The sequence below is a fragment of the Netta rufina genome (assembly GCF_964035555.1).
Source record: "Netta rufina genome assembly, chromosome: 4".
Classification (NCBI taxonomy): domain Eukaryota; kingdom Metazoa; phylum Chordata; class Aves; order Anseriformes; family Anatidae; genus Netta; species Netta rufina.
In genome coordinates, this window is record NC_140127.1 from 11993139 (window position 1) to 12008975 (window position 15837).

Here is a 15837-nt window from a genome sequence, read left to right on the forward strand (position 1 = left end):
AAAAAAAAAAAAGTGTCAAACGTTGAAACCCTGCAACTCTACAGTGCAATTTTGAAACATGCTTTCATGCTTTTCTTTACATTTCTAGTACCAGTCCTGCTTCCAGCCTGAGGTGAGACGGGGTGGGACGCTGGGGAATTAATTCTTCTTCCTGCTGCTGGCACGTGGACTCTTTGTATGATGTGACTGCTGGCAGTCGCAAGCACTGTGGGTTTTTTCCACCCCTTTTTGCCTTAATCTTTCTCTCGTTTCACTGCTATATCCCTAGATGGAAAACCAGGGGGTTGAGGGGCATACGTGGGTGGGGTGGGGTGATGATTAAGTCCAGCATTCCACATTTTTTTACGTTGAGGCCCAATATTGTACCACGTAGCACTGGCACTAACAAGCAGAGTGCTGGTTATAGCACTGGATTCTTCCTTGGCAAAGGAGTATATTTTGCAAGGCTGACTTCACATCGTGGCAAAGGAGTATGCGTCCTGCACAGACTTCACGTCACGCTGGTCGGCTCTGTTAACCTGTCGGTGTGTGAGGACCACAAGCAGTCGTGACCTACACACCGCACACACTCCCTAAGGGCCCCGCTGCTTTTCCTTCCACTCCACAAAGTGGATTTTGAGGCACCAAAACGCGCTGAGCCTCGCCTCTCCCCACACTGCTCCCCGCTCAACCGGGGGCGACGGAGGGGTGGCAGCCAAGCCGGGGGAGCCCCCTAAAAAAAAAAAAAAAAGCCCAAGACCCCTTCGGCTGCTCTCTGGGGGGGCATGCAGCAGCGTGAGGAGCAGGGGGCAGGCGCTGCTCCCCCCCGGGCTGCGGGGGCAGAGGCAGGGGCGGGCCGGCGGGGCGGGCCGGCGGCTCGGAGGGGGCTGCCGGGCCCAGCGGAGGCGGGCGGGCTGCGGGAGCCGGGCCCGGCCGGCGGGCAGGCAGCATGGGGGCCGGGGCGCTGGCCATCTGCGTGAGTGGGGCAGCCCTGGGACGGGGATGGGGACGGGGACGGGGACGGGGACGGGGACAGGGAGAGGCTGCGGATCGCGGCCGGGACGGGGAGAACGGGAGCAGTCGCGGGGGGGGGTGGCCGCCTGTAAAACTGGGCTGGGTGAGCTGCAAACGCGCCGTCCCGGGCTGCTTTTGTGCTGTGAGGGCTGCTTTTGTAAGTTTCTGCCGTCAGTTACAGTCAGTTACATTCTTTTACAACTTTTCCTCTTGTAGCATCAAGTCTTCCTTGCCGAAAGTCGCCTAACAGTGAATGCTCAGAGCGGTTTCGAGGCGGCGCTTTGATTTTGATTCAGCATGTATCTGAAATAACTGCCCTTAAATTTTTCTCCTTGGTTAACATATCCCTGCCAGATCCCAAAAGGAGTCTAACAATTTACCCCTCTGTTCCTGCAGGCGCGGGAAACGTCTCTCGGTTGTCTTGCAGATGTAAATTATGAGTTTGAGCAAGGAATTTCAGCTCTGTGTTTTGAGCGCTAAAATGGCAACAGGCCGGAGCTCTTCGCTTGAGCAAGACTTTTTGTGGGGGTAACTGGAGGCCTGTTCTAAGCAAAAAGTTCCCTAAGCACCACGGCTGCCTGTAAACTGCTCAGGCTTTTTGCTGTCTTGTGAACTGAACCCAAGTTATGTAGCTTTTTCTTTGGCATGTATCCACCTGAAGTGAAAATCGTATATTGCCCATTTAACCCTCAATGGAAACATCTCTTTTTAAAAAGAGATACGTGACGAGGTGCTTTAACAAGTCGGTCAAATTACAGTTCAGTAATTTACACATGTGGTGTTTGCTGTAAAGAATTAAAAAGGTGTTCACTGTTAGCGCTGGTTTTATTTATATATTGTAATGATGTTTCACAAATAAAAAACATATTTATACAAGTAATGTGTTTCATAAAGATCAGATAAGTGTTGCATAGTACCTGGAACTATAGAACCCACGTGTACTCCAGGAATATATTTTTAATGGGAAAGGTACAGCAGAGTAGAAGAAATGAACTGTCATATATATTATATCTGGATGTACAGTCAGGCATAATAGCAACCCTGTTCAGATTTTTAGGTTCATTACAAACTGCAGCAAGAATATCATGTCATCAACAAAGAAGTTTTAAGTATTTGTTTAAAAAAAAAAAAGCTGTACACCTTGTCCTTATGCAGTCAAGCGCCAAGACCCAGGCAAGAGTCTGAGCAGTTTCTTGTGTTAAGTATAAAGAATATTGTAATTTTTTTAAGGTTTCTACTGCCTATTTTTTACTAAAACATTGTAGGAATATATTGATTTTTATGCATTGCACTAGTGGTGACTTCTTAACCTAATAGACTGAACTCTGTGGTATCAGTGGCCCACTGTTCCAGCAACATGGGGAACTGATGTCAGCAACATGGGGAAAACATCAGAAACATCAGTAGAAATACTTATTTCCTCTTGAGTGAGGTTTACTGAGTTCTATTCTGCTTGTCTGTGTTAGAGAAATGATGCTTAGGTATGTATGGAAGTCACAACTCTGGTGGGTTATGTTGTTCTGCCTTTGGCTGTCTTTCCAAACCGATAATACCATATGATTATTTAGATTTCAGCATTCCAAAATTAATCCTAAATTATGTGATTCCCTCGGGTCTTATTGAATATTGTCTCATGTTTTTTCTGCCACTGCAGTTCAAAACTTGTGAGAATGTCTTCCAGATGTATATTGTGCCTCCAGAAGAAGCTATGGGATGTTTGCATTTGAAGCTGGTCTGGTCCTTTCCCCACATATTGGATGTGATTCGATTACCTCCTCCCTGCTAACTTTGAAATCTCTGTACTTAAACTGCAGACTTAGTAGATACGAAACATACCATAAAATCTTTTGTAAGGGTCCATCTCAGCTGGCAGTGGCCAAAATGAATCCTCAGGGAGTAGCATTTAGAAGAAAGATGCAGTGAACCTTCCCTAGAGAACCCTCAGAGACTGACAGGCATTCTGGATACACCCTGAACTGATTATGTTGTATTGGGATTTTTCATGTGTTTGGTTGATTTTTGTTGAAACTGAACTGCATGAGTTACAAAAGCACCCTCCTGTGAGTCAAAATTACTTCTTACTCTAGTAACAAGCTTGCATACAAAAGTATCTTTCTCCTTTATCCTAATTATATGCTACTTAGACTCTTTTCCAGATATACACTCTTCTTTTTCTTTTTCTTTTTCTTTTTTTTTTTTTCTCTCAGTTACATTTTTCTACTTCACAGTGACTTTCCTATGAATTAAAAGGAAGTAAGACCAAAATCTTATTCTGGAACATAAAAGCCAATTTTGATGGATATGCTCATGTTGTAACCATGCAACCTTCTGCAGCAAACAAGACTAATGCACATTTTTCCTGTGCTTCTTTAAGCAAAGTAAATCGGCTGTGAGATTGAAGGAGGACATGAAGAAGATAGCCTCACTTCCACTGAACAAGCAGAAGGACACAACCCGTCCAAAGGTGTTTGGTGTGAGTCTTCTGGAGCTCCAGCAGCAGGGACTAAGCAAGAATGGCATCCCAATAGTTGTGTGGAATATAGTTGAGTACCTGACCCAGCACGGTAAGCTTAATGAAATTACTTTTGCCTCTATATGTAAGGCTCTTCAAAGGGAAAAGATTATTATTATTTATTTATTTTTTGTCCTGAATAGGACTGTGGTGCTAACCACATGCAGCGAATATTACTGTGTGATTTGTTTCTTTTTTTCCATCTCTGGTACTGAATTTACTATTTAATGGGATGTTTATAAACTACAGTGTTATGAAACACCACATGCTCATTAGTAAGCTGTTCAGTTTTATAAACAAAGCGTATTTCATTTTGAAGCTTTGTGTCATTTTCTAGTTGCAAAACATTCGACTATTTCACAGTTTCTGACAGTGAGAAGACATAAATATCTATATAGAGATATTCATGTGCACATACAAATCCCATGAGAATACATTACTGAATGGGAATACATGTTCTTGCAGGTTTTCAGTTAGATTTCAGTTATTTTGAACCCCCTCGGGGAGGTAGGTGTCAAATTCTTAGCCTTTGTTTGCATTCATTTCATGGGACTTCATTCCCTGTTGATGAAATACATCTAGAAATCTAGAGCACTGTTGGTGCACACATGTATCCTGTAGCAGTTGTTCTGCCCTGGAAAAGATTTCATGGCGGCAATTTCATCTTGTAAGAAGCTGCATCTGTTTTTACCCTAAGGTCTTTCTTTTAGCTGCTCAGTAATGATAATCCCATTACAGAGTCTTAAGATTCCATGTCTGTGTCTTGATAGACCCTTAGAAGCTGGTAGATGCAAACACAGCATGAAAGTTAGCTTAGATTAAGGTACAGTGGAAATTTAAAACATAATCCTACCTATATTCCACAGTAGCGTTTTGCTTGATCTACTTCACCTTGCTTTAAAGTAGTCTGCTAGAACAGTAAAAAAGCAAGGATGGGAAGAGATCTTGCATCATTCAGGTTTAATCAAAACCAAAGTTGACAAACTCTCTTGATTGCAAGTTGTGGGCTATACTCTGCCTTCCATAAAAAGGTCTGCATCCCACACAAGTGTTTCCCAAATATGAACTGAACAAGCCAAGTCCTCTACTCTGCAGCAAGATTAGTTGGTCTTCTAAATGCCAAGGTGATTATCCAGTCTTGATAAGCATATAATCCATTCTCTTTCTCAAGACTGCAAGGAAGATCTCAAATATGCCCTCTTACGTGGGAAATTCTTGAAATGGTTGTTCTGTTCTCACCCACAGTTTGTTTTGTGAAACAATGGTGATGTTAACCATGAAAACATTTTAAACAGAGCCCCAGGTATGAACACAAACTCTTAGGAGGCATCGTGTTCTGCCAAGCATGTTTACTGTTTGTTCAGTATGTCTCCTGTTTTGCAAAGATGCAGTAATAGGCACCGTAGGCCTTTTTAAGTCAAGCCATTTCAAAGGCTCTCTTCCAGCTCACAGGGAATTGACTACCCATTTGAAAAAGCTGAGCCAACTTTTGGGTAGCTACATTCTTGAACGAAGTTTGTATTAAACTGCTTATTTTCAAATTGATAGGTGAAACCAAGTTTTCCTATACTGAATTTAGAAATATTTGATTACTGATCCAAGTGGGTTCTAGCCTGTATTTATTTCTATAAATGACTGTTTGGGAAAAAACAAAGGACATTTTATCTGGATGGGGGCTCTGTTCAATTTATGCTGCAGAATTACTGAGATGTGGTGTTTCCTGTTGTCCCCCAGATGGCAGTACAGCGTGTCACATTGGAGTGTTTTGTTGCGAATACAGGAATACAAGATCTGTAAACTGTATCTTACATTAGTCAAGTAAAAAGCTTAAGTGTTTGAAAGTCTGTCCATTTTTTTTCTTACTAGATCAGTTTGTTTGCTGGTCCCATAAAAGAGATTGCTTTTCCTTACAAGGTCTGCTGCAGCAATATTGATTTCTTGAACTGGCAGTGTTCTGTCAGGCTCCTGCTTAGCAATGACCACACTGAACTAATGAAAACCATATATCTTATATTTCAATCATCTTAGTGTTATGCTCCTAAAGAAGAATAAGCAGGTCTATAGCCACTGTATCAGAAAAAGCAGAGTTCTTGTGAAAATGTTTTAGTGAAAAATTAATTTACAGAGTTGAGCTTTAGGCACATGTTTTCCTAAAGTTTTTGAATCTCAGCATATGCCTAAAAAGTGATGCTTGATACAATATGATTCATCTCACTTCCTCCATGGAAACCTTCACTGGGTGTGGGTTGTCTGGCCTGAAATGATTGATAATTTTTATTTTCATAGTGAAATACTTTGGGCCTCGTGCTGTCCAAAATATGCATTTGATCTTAGAGATTTTCTGCTATTGTGAAGCTGTGGTGCTTATTATAGAGTTACTGCTGCTGTGAAACAATTTTGAAAGGTCTGTAGAACCTGGATTCTTCTCAGTTGAAGTGTACTGATGCAAAAAGCAGCCATCTCAATTGATTTCTGCATGGTGTGAGATATTTGCATGTTACAGCAATGCCAAAGGGTGTTGTGGGTTTTCATAGAGTATCCCAGGCCTCAAGATCTAGTCAGCAGTATTTATTAAGTTATCATAACCCAATACTTGACCATTGGAGTTTCTAGGGGAAAAATAAGATCTTTTTAAACTGCATAGTACTAATTGTCCTCCTTTGTATTGATGGTAGTGTATCATTCACAATAGAATATCTGTTTTATTATATTAGTAGTGTCTTAGTTCAGACCATCCTCATGTGTAATACATAATTATAGGTATGGCCCAAGAAGGTCTCTTCAGGGTAAACGGCAGCATGAAAATGGTGGAACAGTTGCGTCTGCAGTACGAGCGTGGAGAAGAGGTGGAGCTAGTTAAAGATGGCGATGTGTACTCGGCAGCCAGTCTTCTGAAATTATTTTTGAGAGAGTTGCCAGATGGGATTATCAGCTCTGCCTTACAGCCCAAGTTCATTCAGCTTTACCAGGGTAAGTGAGAGGTAAAAATTTCCATCCTTCAGTGTGCTTTCTTTCAGGAGAATTTTATGCAGACATCATAAGCAATATTCTCTGTTTCTTAGCTTACATACTTTGTTCTGTATTTCCTTTGACTTTAGCTTTAATCATCTGCTCCCAGGCGTCTCCCAGATGTGCAATTCTTAGTCTTGGCAGAAATCACAATGGCGTTAGAAGAGAGAGAAAACTGTTTATTGCATTTTTGGTAAAATCTGGACTATTTATGCTTTTCCAGTCCTGTTATATCTGCAAAATATAAAGTGAAATTATCAATTGGTTTGTTAGAGCAAGCTTGAAGACAATAACTGCAGTCTCTCTAGGACACAGGTTTGCTTCCATTTTGCTAGAGTGAGTACTTGGAATTTCATTCTAATGGACTCTGAAATTTTATAACAACCTCATCTGCCAATCACATTTATTATCCTCTGAGCCCCAAATCATATATTGTCTAAATTTCCACTTCTCACTAAGTGATGTGATTGACCATCAGAAACAAGCCAGTTACTTACTTACAAACAAGCAACAGACTTTAACTTTACCAATCATAACACAGAACCTGGAAGATTTTTTTTTTTTTTTAACCTTTAAGTAGTAGATAATCTGTAAGGAAGAACATCATTTCAGCTTTAGAAAGTTGAAACTTGCACGACTGTTTGCCTAAATGATTTGTTGATCTAATCCATCAGTATTAGTCCATACTGTTATGCAGACTAGATGGTGGTTGGCCCTGTTCCTGGACCATCTGGGTCAGTGGGAGTTCTTTTGCTGCAGGCAGTTGATGCCTCTTCTTGCCATCTTCCTAAGAAGCTGAGAAGTGAGTGGGTACATGTTACTCAAGATACACTCTTTCCAGTAAAGCAGGCAAATAGGACACATGTAGAGGAGGAATGATGTGGAGGAACACCCTCTGAACAGATCCCCAGTGGAAGACAGTGCAAAGGTTTCACACTGTTGTCCTCAGGTTTCCCTCCCACTTTTTTTGGCCTGCAGTGGAGATGAAGTTTAGTTATTGCCTGGAGCAGGAAGAACACAACCACGTCTTCCTTTCCTGTCTGTGGCTCTATAGACTCTTAAGGGTATGCTGGAGAAGAACTCTGCCTTTCCCTAAGTGCAGTCAATAAAGTAATAATCAGATTGTATGTGGGCTGTGTACAATACCTTTCTCTGTAAAATATTATTTAGTAAAGTTGTCTGGGGCCCAAGGACAGGGTTCAGGAAGTGCTGGGTAGGAAGGTGCTGTTGTTTTAGAAAGTCCCTTTTTTATTTTTATTTTTTGGTCATAGCTGTGCTTTCTTTTGGATCTCTTAGATTTATCCATGTCTGACTCATGAGATGCATTTAATTATGTTCCTTCACTTAAATCACTTTAAGTGGATTTTTTGTATAAGTTGCATGTTCCCTATTCTGCATCCCTGTCCCCACAAAGGTCATATCACTGTATTGTGCCAGAAACTATTGATGTACTTTGTGAACTGTGCTGTTTGTGGAAAGTCTCATTCATTCTTGCTTCCCACAGGAAATACAAAATTCCCCAGTGATTTCTATGGAAATGAGATACATATCCATACTTAGCAGACTTGCTGTTTCAAATAAAAGTTACTGGTGTAAATCACAAACCCGGTTCTCCAGAAGTATGTTTAGCTGTGATGTACCTTTACAGTTAAGTTTGCATGTATTGTACAATAACCTCTAGTTCTAGTTCCATTATATTTTTTTATTAGGGTTAGCTGTTATGGCAAGGGGAAGGTTTTGGTGAAGTTTGCAGAAAACTGAATTGCTGGTTTTTTTCATGCACTGGAAAATGTATCATAAATTGCTCTGAAAGGTACTGATTACTTTCATAGGGTTCAGATTAGTTGCAGTGGTCGATGGGCCTGTGTTTACAGTTAAATGATCAACCAACTGTGCACGATTGGAGGAATTATCTATTCACTTATCAAAGTATGTGCAAGGGTATTTGTTGCAAAATGGTACCAACAGCAAGCATGCCTGGGTGTTCTTTTTGTAAACTATGAAGAAAGTAGGTCAAGGTGTTTCTGAGCCAACAGGTTATTAAAAAATACCTTTGAATCTGGAGCCACTTCACTCTATGTCTACAGTGAAGGCAGTTACAAGCTCTGTTACAACCTCTGTATTCCCCTCTGTTGAAGCTTTGCATGGGAAATGTGTTTTTTGTTGTTGTTTTGTTTTGTTTTTGTTTTCTGTTTTTGTTTTGTTTTGATTTTTTTGTAATCAGTTTAGAATTCCTTTGGAATATTTTCAGCGATTGGTATCAGAATATTTTAAATCAGCTAAAAGTGTGGCCTGAAAATAATACACAGTTACTTTCCGTCATATAAAAAATGTTAGGGAGTGATCCCCCCAGTTAAAAATAGCTGGACTGAAAATCCTACCTGAGATTGTAATCCTTTTTAAAGCAGGGTATAGTCCACATTACCAAACCAAAGAGTAAATGATCTGCCCTCTATTGGAAAAGAGAAATGTGATACGTTGGTAGTTCAGGAAGTCCACACAGCTGGTTTGGCATGCTATCAGAAGCCTGTGCAACAACAGTGTGAAATGTGCATGCTGCTGCTAAATCCTGACGCAATGCTGATTATATAAATATTCAGAGTAATTCCAAGACTATGCAGTTCCAGAAAACATCACGTAACGTATCCTATGGGCAGTCTGCTGCATCCTGACCTTTCCTTTCCTCTCTACCCTTGGAGAAGGACAGTGGCAGTGGGAGTTGAGAAGGGTCTCCATCTGTAAATGGCGTTGTCGGAGACGTGTAGCAAGTACAGGATAGAGACACACTGGTAGTGATCTTTGTGTTGACTGGTCTTCTCAGAGTGCCTGACAAATATGAACATTGCTTTTTGCAGGGGGTCCTGGGGTCAAAAATGTCCACTACAATCTGCTCTGTGCCTGCAGTTTTGCTGGAGAACAGGATGACTGAAAGATACTTCTTTCAGAAACCTCATTTGGAAGTAATCAGTAGCTCCTGTACAGAGATCCGTTTGAGCTTGTTTATTCCTTCTGGCTTTTCATTTCTTAACTTTTTTAACCCAATCACTGGCTCTTAAGACATTTGTACATACTGAGAACAAGCTCTGTATGCACAGCTCTTACCCCTTTCACAGGTCACTTGCTTTTAGCAAGGCAGATTGCTGTTATCCTTTTTAGCATGCAGAAAGTTTTTCCATTATGTGATTTTTTTTTCTTTTTCTTCTTTGTTGCATTCCTTCTCCAGAAGGGGCATAGTGAAATGTAGGCTCCTGTCTTCCTTTGGCACTGAGTCTAATTAAGTTGAATGCTATTTGATCACTGAAAAATTTGCATTTTTCAGTATGTAGCAGCTAGATGAGAGTTCTGTCTCTCACACCCCTCCCCTCACAAACTGTTACAGCTGACAAGGTTTTGTGTAGTGCTAGTGAACAGCTCTGAAAGCTCAGGGAGAAGGATGGGAGGTGGTGGAAGGGAAGGATGTGCTCCCTCCCGGATCAACGAGTCATTTTAGGGAACACTTGGTAGCCATCAGCTGCTTGAGCTACATGAACAGGCAGGACCAAAAATACAAATTGTGTTGGGGGATTTTAGAGGTCAAACTTCAACCTGAATAGTGGGTGTGAAAATGAACAAATGAGAGCTGACTCTTTAACCACTGTAACTGCAATAACTGGAATAAATCAGATTCACTAGTTGTCTGTGGCTCTCCAGGCTATAGTGGCATGTCTTTAACCTTTCCCTGTTAGCTTTTATTGTCATTTTGATGCTATTCTGGTTTGGAACAACACATGACACTTCTGTTTTCTACGTGCTGAAGAGACTTGCTGTACACTGAAAACATTTGGAACCAGCTTTCTTGTGCAGATGGCAACACTCAGCAGAGCTGCAAAAGAAGTAACAGGACAACTGTTCCCAGTATAGTGACGGAGGGTAAATACAGCTCTGTGAAGTGCTTTAATGACAGAGAGCAAAGGGTCTCAAGTTGAATTGCGATGACAACCTTCTCGTGGCAAGGACTTCCTGCATTTCTGCTTCTGATGGCAGCAAGGTGTAATTTTTTTTTTATTTTTTTTCGTCTGGGGCAGAGCCTTGTCTGAAGTAAATCACTTCCTGGCAGAGGCTGGAGTCCCACTTCCTGGTGATTGTGCAGGAAGAAAGAAACACTTTGATTCCTTCAGCAGCCTAGCCTAGCAAACACAGTGTAGTGGCGACTGCAGCGTACAGCCTGCTGCCTCTGTGCCAGAGATTGACTTCTAGAGGCACGTTGATAGCTACAGACAGATGCAAGCTCTTCTGTCTGCCCTCCAGGCTGGTAGTATGCAAGGCAGCTGAAAGCTATGCAGACGTGATAACATGACGCTGAGCCCTAGACTCTCTTCCTTGCCTCACAGCAGAGGTAATTAGCTAGGGCACGGCGCCATGCTGATAGAGTTTCAGTGCTTGTAGGCTGGAGTTGTTTGGGGTCAGACCATTTGGGAAATGAACAAGTTACACGCACCTGTCTGCTGGCATCTGTACCTTTGGTGATGTTCAGACAGCATGCTCTGTAAGGAGAAGGAGTAGCATGAAGAGGGATTGATTGGAGAGCTAGATCGTGCCAGGAGTGTGTCAAAGAAATTCAATATGTACAGAAATATTTTCCAATGGTTCATCCTATGTCCCTCTTGTGATCTGTGGGTGTATACTGAAATTAAGCGAGACTGAAAACACGCTTGCAAACTTGTCTGTGCCTCCTACACTGTTGAGGCTCCTGTTTCTACTTAATTAACATTTTTAGAGAGTGCCTGCTGTTTTCAGTTGCCTCCTTGACTTCTGCCCCTCAGCAGCAATTCCCTAGCAAAAGCTCGATATGCCAAGGAAAGTACTGTGCTTGAAAGTAACAAGTGTTTTGGTAGCTGGGGGTACTTCTATGTGATTTAAATACATAGTTATAATATTAAATATGATTTAAATATAGGTTTCTGAATTGCCTTTGAAAGACTGGCACTCTGCTGTTTCTATTATTGACAAGCTCATTTGTCTCATCTCAAGGCACTGCAGCATATGCTTAGCTTCATGCTGCACTCTGTAATCTAATTTAATAAGTAAGAATGCTCTTGGTAGTCTTACTTCCACAGGACATCTTGTACCTTGCAAAATTAGGCAACTACATAAGCTTAGGGCTTTGATACACTTGATGCTTGTCTGTATGGTAGTGTAAACAGCTCTGGTACCTTAATGTTTCCCTGATGGTCACTACCAGCTGAGTAAACTTTTATGATTGATTTTGAGACAAATTGGAATATTGTCTAGCAGGTGGACAAAAGAAGGAAGAGCACTACAGGAAATCATCTGTCATGACGCACAAATATTTGGGCTCTCCAATAAGTTGAAAAACTGATTTACTTGAATGGAAGCTAATTTCCATTCGTCCCACAAAATGTGCAAAGTGCATGTTACACTGTACATGCACATTACTCTCTGAATTCAGTATAACGGTAATTAGTAGCTTTTAAAAATAAAGCTCAAGTCTCAGCAGCAGGATAATTAACAAATTTGTTGATTTTTGAATTGCATTGGGAGGAAGGTTCAATATCCTTCCCTTGCCTTTTCACTGGAAAAGGGGGAGATAGAGAGAGATTTTCTTGTTCCCCTTTCAGCAGGGCAAAGAATTTCACGGCTCAGTGAATGGGTTTTCTGTCTCCTGCTGTTCAGTGGTTCTGTGACATTCAATTAGTGTAGTTTCTGAAGGCCTTATGGTCTGATATCTGTCTGTGTTCCTAAAAGGACAGAAGTGAAAGCAGAACACACCTGATACTAAGATAGTACTGAGGAGGGAACAAAGGTTTTGTTGTGTCCAGAAATAAGCATCTCTGGTCCACACCATGTACTAAATCGTGTTTAATGACCAGGGACATCAGACCCACTAAATACAGTTGGTATCATGAGGCCACTAGCTTTATGTGTAGTCAGGGCAAATCTGTCTTCAAAATATTTTGTGGAGGTTATTAGCATCTTTCTGGTTTTAAAAGGATGGAAAATCCTTCAGTAAATGGAAAAGCACCTGTCAGTCAAATGCCCCAGTGGGAGGTTCAGAAAGGCAATTAGTTCTCAGGGGCATTCCCTAATTAGGTGATGGGGAGGTGGTAGTAGGAGATGTTTTTTGCTTTTTTTCCTGAGTGGGGGCTTTGCCATTCCTTATCATAACTGCAAACAATTCATAGTTAAAACAAAACAAAACAAAACAAAACAAAAAACACTGTGCAGTTGTTTTGTTTTTCAAATAGAAGTATGTTACAAGGTGAAATTCAGTGTTCTCTCTATGGGGAAATTAGTTTTGGTTTGGTTTTCTTTGAGCTTCATGAAAAGATAATTAGTAATCAAGTCAGGGACTGTCCATTCCGGTTCATCAGTGAAAATACAAATCCATTAAATTCCTTATTGTTATTCAACTTAACATAGACTTCTAGAGGCATTGTGAAATTTTGCTGCAGAAATAAGAACAAGTCAGATTTCCTACTCTTACCAAGCTGATTCATTGTAATGAAGTCATGATATTTTTTTCTCTATATTTCTCAAAATATTTTTCAAAGAAACTCTTGCCATAAATAAGCAAGTGAGATTTTTGCATATTTCCTTCATGCATATTTGATACTTGCTTTCTTTGATGGAGATAATTTCTTAGCTGCAGCAGAAAAGAATATAGTTAATCACTTAGTTGAAATGTCTGGTTCTATAATTTAACTGGCATTTTAAACTTTGGCCTGCTCTCATGAAGTAATTCTTATTAAGTATGTGGTATCAAAACAGAGAGATAAAAATTAGCATTCTGTGAGTATAAAACTTCCAAAGACTTTTCTCGCCTTTTACTGCATGTCATGTAAGGCAGGAAACTGAAGCCTAGTAGCAGATGAAATCTCGGATGTGCCTCTATGAAGTGACAAGTGCATACATATAGAAATTAATTTGCTTCCCAAATGATATGCACGATAAGTCCTGTTTATTAGCCACAAAAATATCTGGTTGTAAAAGAGAAATCATGAATTTTGGGGATCACTTTCAGATATTTTTATACAGATTGGTAATTTACACAGCTAACCTCTTTCTAAAGGATGCTATACCTAGAATACTGTGCAATCCAGCCCTGGAATATTTCTGGGAAATCAAAAGTAAAAATGAAGATGAAAATTGTGAAACATACTTATACATGCCTTGCACTATGTTCACAGCCTTTTCAAAGCAAAAGTGTTGGGGCAGTGTAAAATGTCCTTTTCTTCAAAGTCTTTGTGCTGGCAAGGCAAGGCATGGGATATTTTCCTGCCAGTCTTCTCTGCATGGTACCAGGAGGATGTACAACAGGCAGCAGCTAGTTGCTGAACAGTTTCAGACCCAGCCTCGTTTATTGCATATTATTGACTATAGACAAGTCTTGAAGATTTAGAATTTTTCACAGAATGGCTGAGATTGGAAGGGACCTCTGCAGGCCATTTTGCCCAACCCTCTGCTCAAGCAGAAACACCTGAATCAGGTTGCCCAGGACCATGTCCAGGTGGCTGTTGAAGATCTCCAGGGATAGGGACTCAACAACCTCTCTGGGCAACCTGTTTCAGCGCACTGTCATCTGCACAGCACAAGTGCTTCCTGATGTCCAGGCAGAACCTCTTGTGTTCCTATTTGTGTCAATTGCCTCTTGTCCCATCACCGGGAAGCACTGAAAATATGGCTCTGTCTTCATTGCATCTTCCCTTCAGGTATTTATACACATGAGGAGGCTCCTCTCTGAGCCTCCTTTTCTCCAGGCTGTACAGTCCTAATGCTCTCAGCCTTTTGTCATAGGAGAAGTGCTCTAGTCCCTTGATCATCCTGGTGGCCCTCCGTTGGACTTTTTCCAGTATGTCCATATGTCTCTTGTACTGGGGGGCCCAGAACTGGACACAGCACTCCAGGTGTAGCCTCACCAGTGCTGAGTAAAGGGAAAGGATCACCTATCTTGACCTTCTGGTGATACTTTTGCATAATACAGCTAAGAATACTATTGGCCTTCTTAACAGTAAGGGCATGCTGCCGACTCGTGTTCAACGTGGTGTATACATTTCTGCAGAGCTGCTTTATAGCTGGGTGGTCCCCAGCATATACTGGTGTCTAGAGTTGTTCCTTCCCAGGTTCAGGACTCTGCACTTCTCCTTGTTGAACTTCACAAGGTTTTTGTCCGCCTACCTGTCCAGCCCGTCAAGGTGCCCTCTCTTCTGGTGAGTCAGCCACTCCTCCCAGTTTCATGCGATCCTCATATTTACTGAGGGTGCACTCTACCTCATCATCCAGATCGTTGATGAAGATGTTAAACAGGGCTGGACCCAGTAGTGACCCCTGGGGCACTCTGCTCATTACTGGCTCCAAGTAGGCTTTGGGCCACTGACCACTACCTGTTGAGTCTAGCCTACCAGACAGTTTCATTTTTGTGGCCAGTTTGGTTTTGACTGAGTGCTGGGTAAAACTACTTGCTGAGGATCGTAATGTCCTCTGAAGGAAAAAATTCTTTGTTACCCTAAGAATGGACAGGATGTCTTTATTCCCATGATAAGCCAGCAGCTACTTTGGGACAAGGCAGTCTTTTGCAGAGAACACAGAGGGTAAGAACTTAATGTAAGGTCACTTTGGCTTTGTCAAGCAATAAACCTTCGTGTCCTTCTCTAAGAAAAAAACAATTACATGACAGCTTTACAACCCTGAAACCATCAACTCATAAGGCTGATCATAACAATAAAACTGTTAGAAATGCAGTCCTGCTAATGGACACTGCTTGTAATTAGATTGGTAAGGAAAACATTTAGTGCCTGACTTCTGTCTAAAAATGTGGTTGTACAAAAACCCAGTAACTGTATATGAGAGTTACAATAAAATTGTGTTTTGGAGGAGGGTAGAAATGAGTGCTTACAAGTGTTAAGGCATGTTTTGACATAAAGGAAGGGGAATTATGATTTTTTTTTTCAAAATTTTACTTTAATAAAATGCAAAACTAACATTTTGGTTGGTACAAATCGCTTTTTGGAAAGTGGTGAAGGGGAGCAATCATGTGGAGAAAGGGAGCAAAAAATTTTGTGGTTTTTCAGTTCAATTCCAGAAGCAAAACAAAATGAAGTAGAAACTGTGTGTGAGGCCAAGCTTGTGTTCACTGCCTGAGTCTGTATAAGCACAGCATCTCTGAAGTTAATGCAATTTTTGCTTTTTTTTTTTTTTTTTCTTAAAAAAAAGAGTACAGCATGAAAGGAAGTTGGCTTTAGTCCTGCTTTCCTGTACTGAACTGATTAATGTCAGGCTTTTATCCATACTTAAATTCTAGAAGATTGTACAGTATTACAAGGCTA

General features: G+C 41.1%; 1 protein-coding gene across 3 annotated transcripts in view; it reads left to right on the forward strand.

Moving 5' to 3' along the window:
* Positions 1-884: 884 nt before the first annotated feature.
* The window catches only part of FAM13A (family with sequence similarity 13 member A), a 127685-nt gene continuing 112732 nt past the window's right edge, over positions 885-15837 (forward strand). For all 3 annotated transcript variants that reach the window (XM_084286695.1, XM_084286696.1, XM_084286697.1), the window contains exons 1-3: positions 885-955; positions 3368-3557; positions 6266-6475. In XM_084286695.1, coding sequence (XP_084142821.1) covers positions 929-955; positions 3368-3557; positions 6266-6475 — 427 coding nt within the window. In that variant the 5' untranslated portion in view covers positions 885-928. The remainder of the gene's footprint in view (positions 956-3367; positions 3558-6265; positions 6476-15837) is intronic.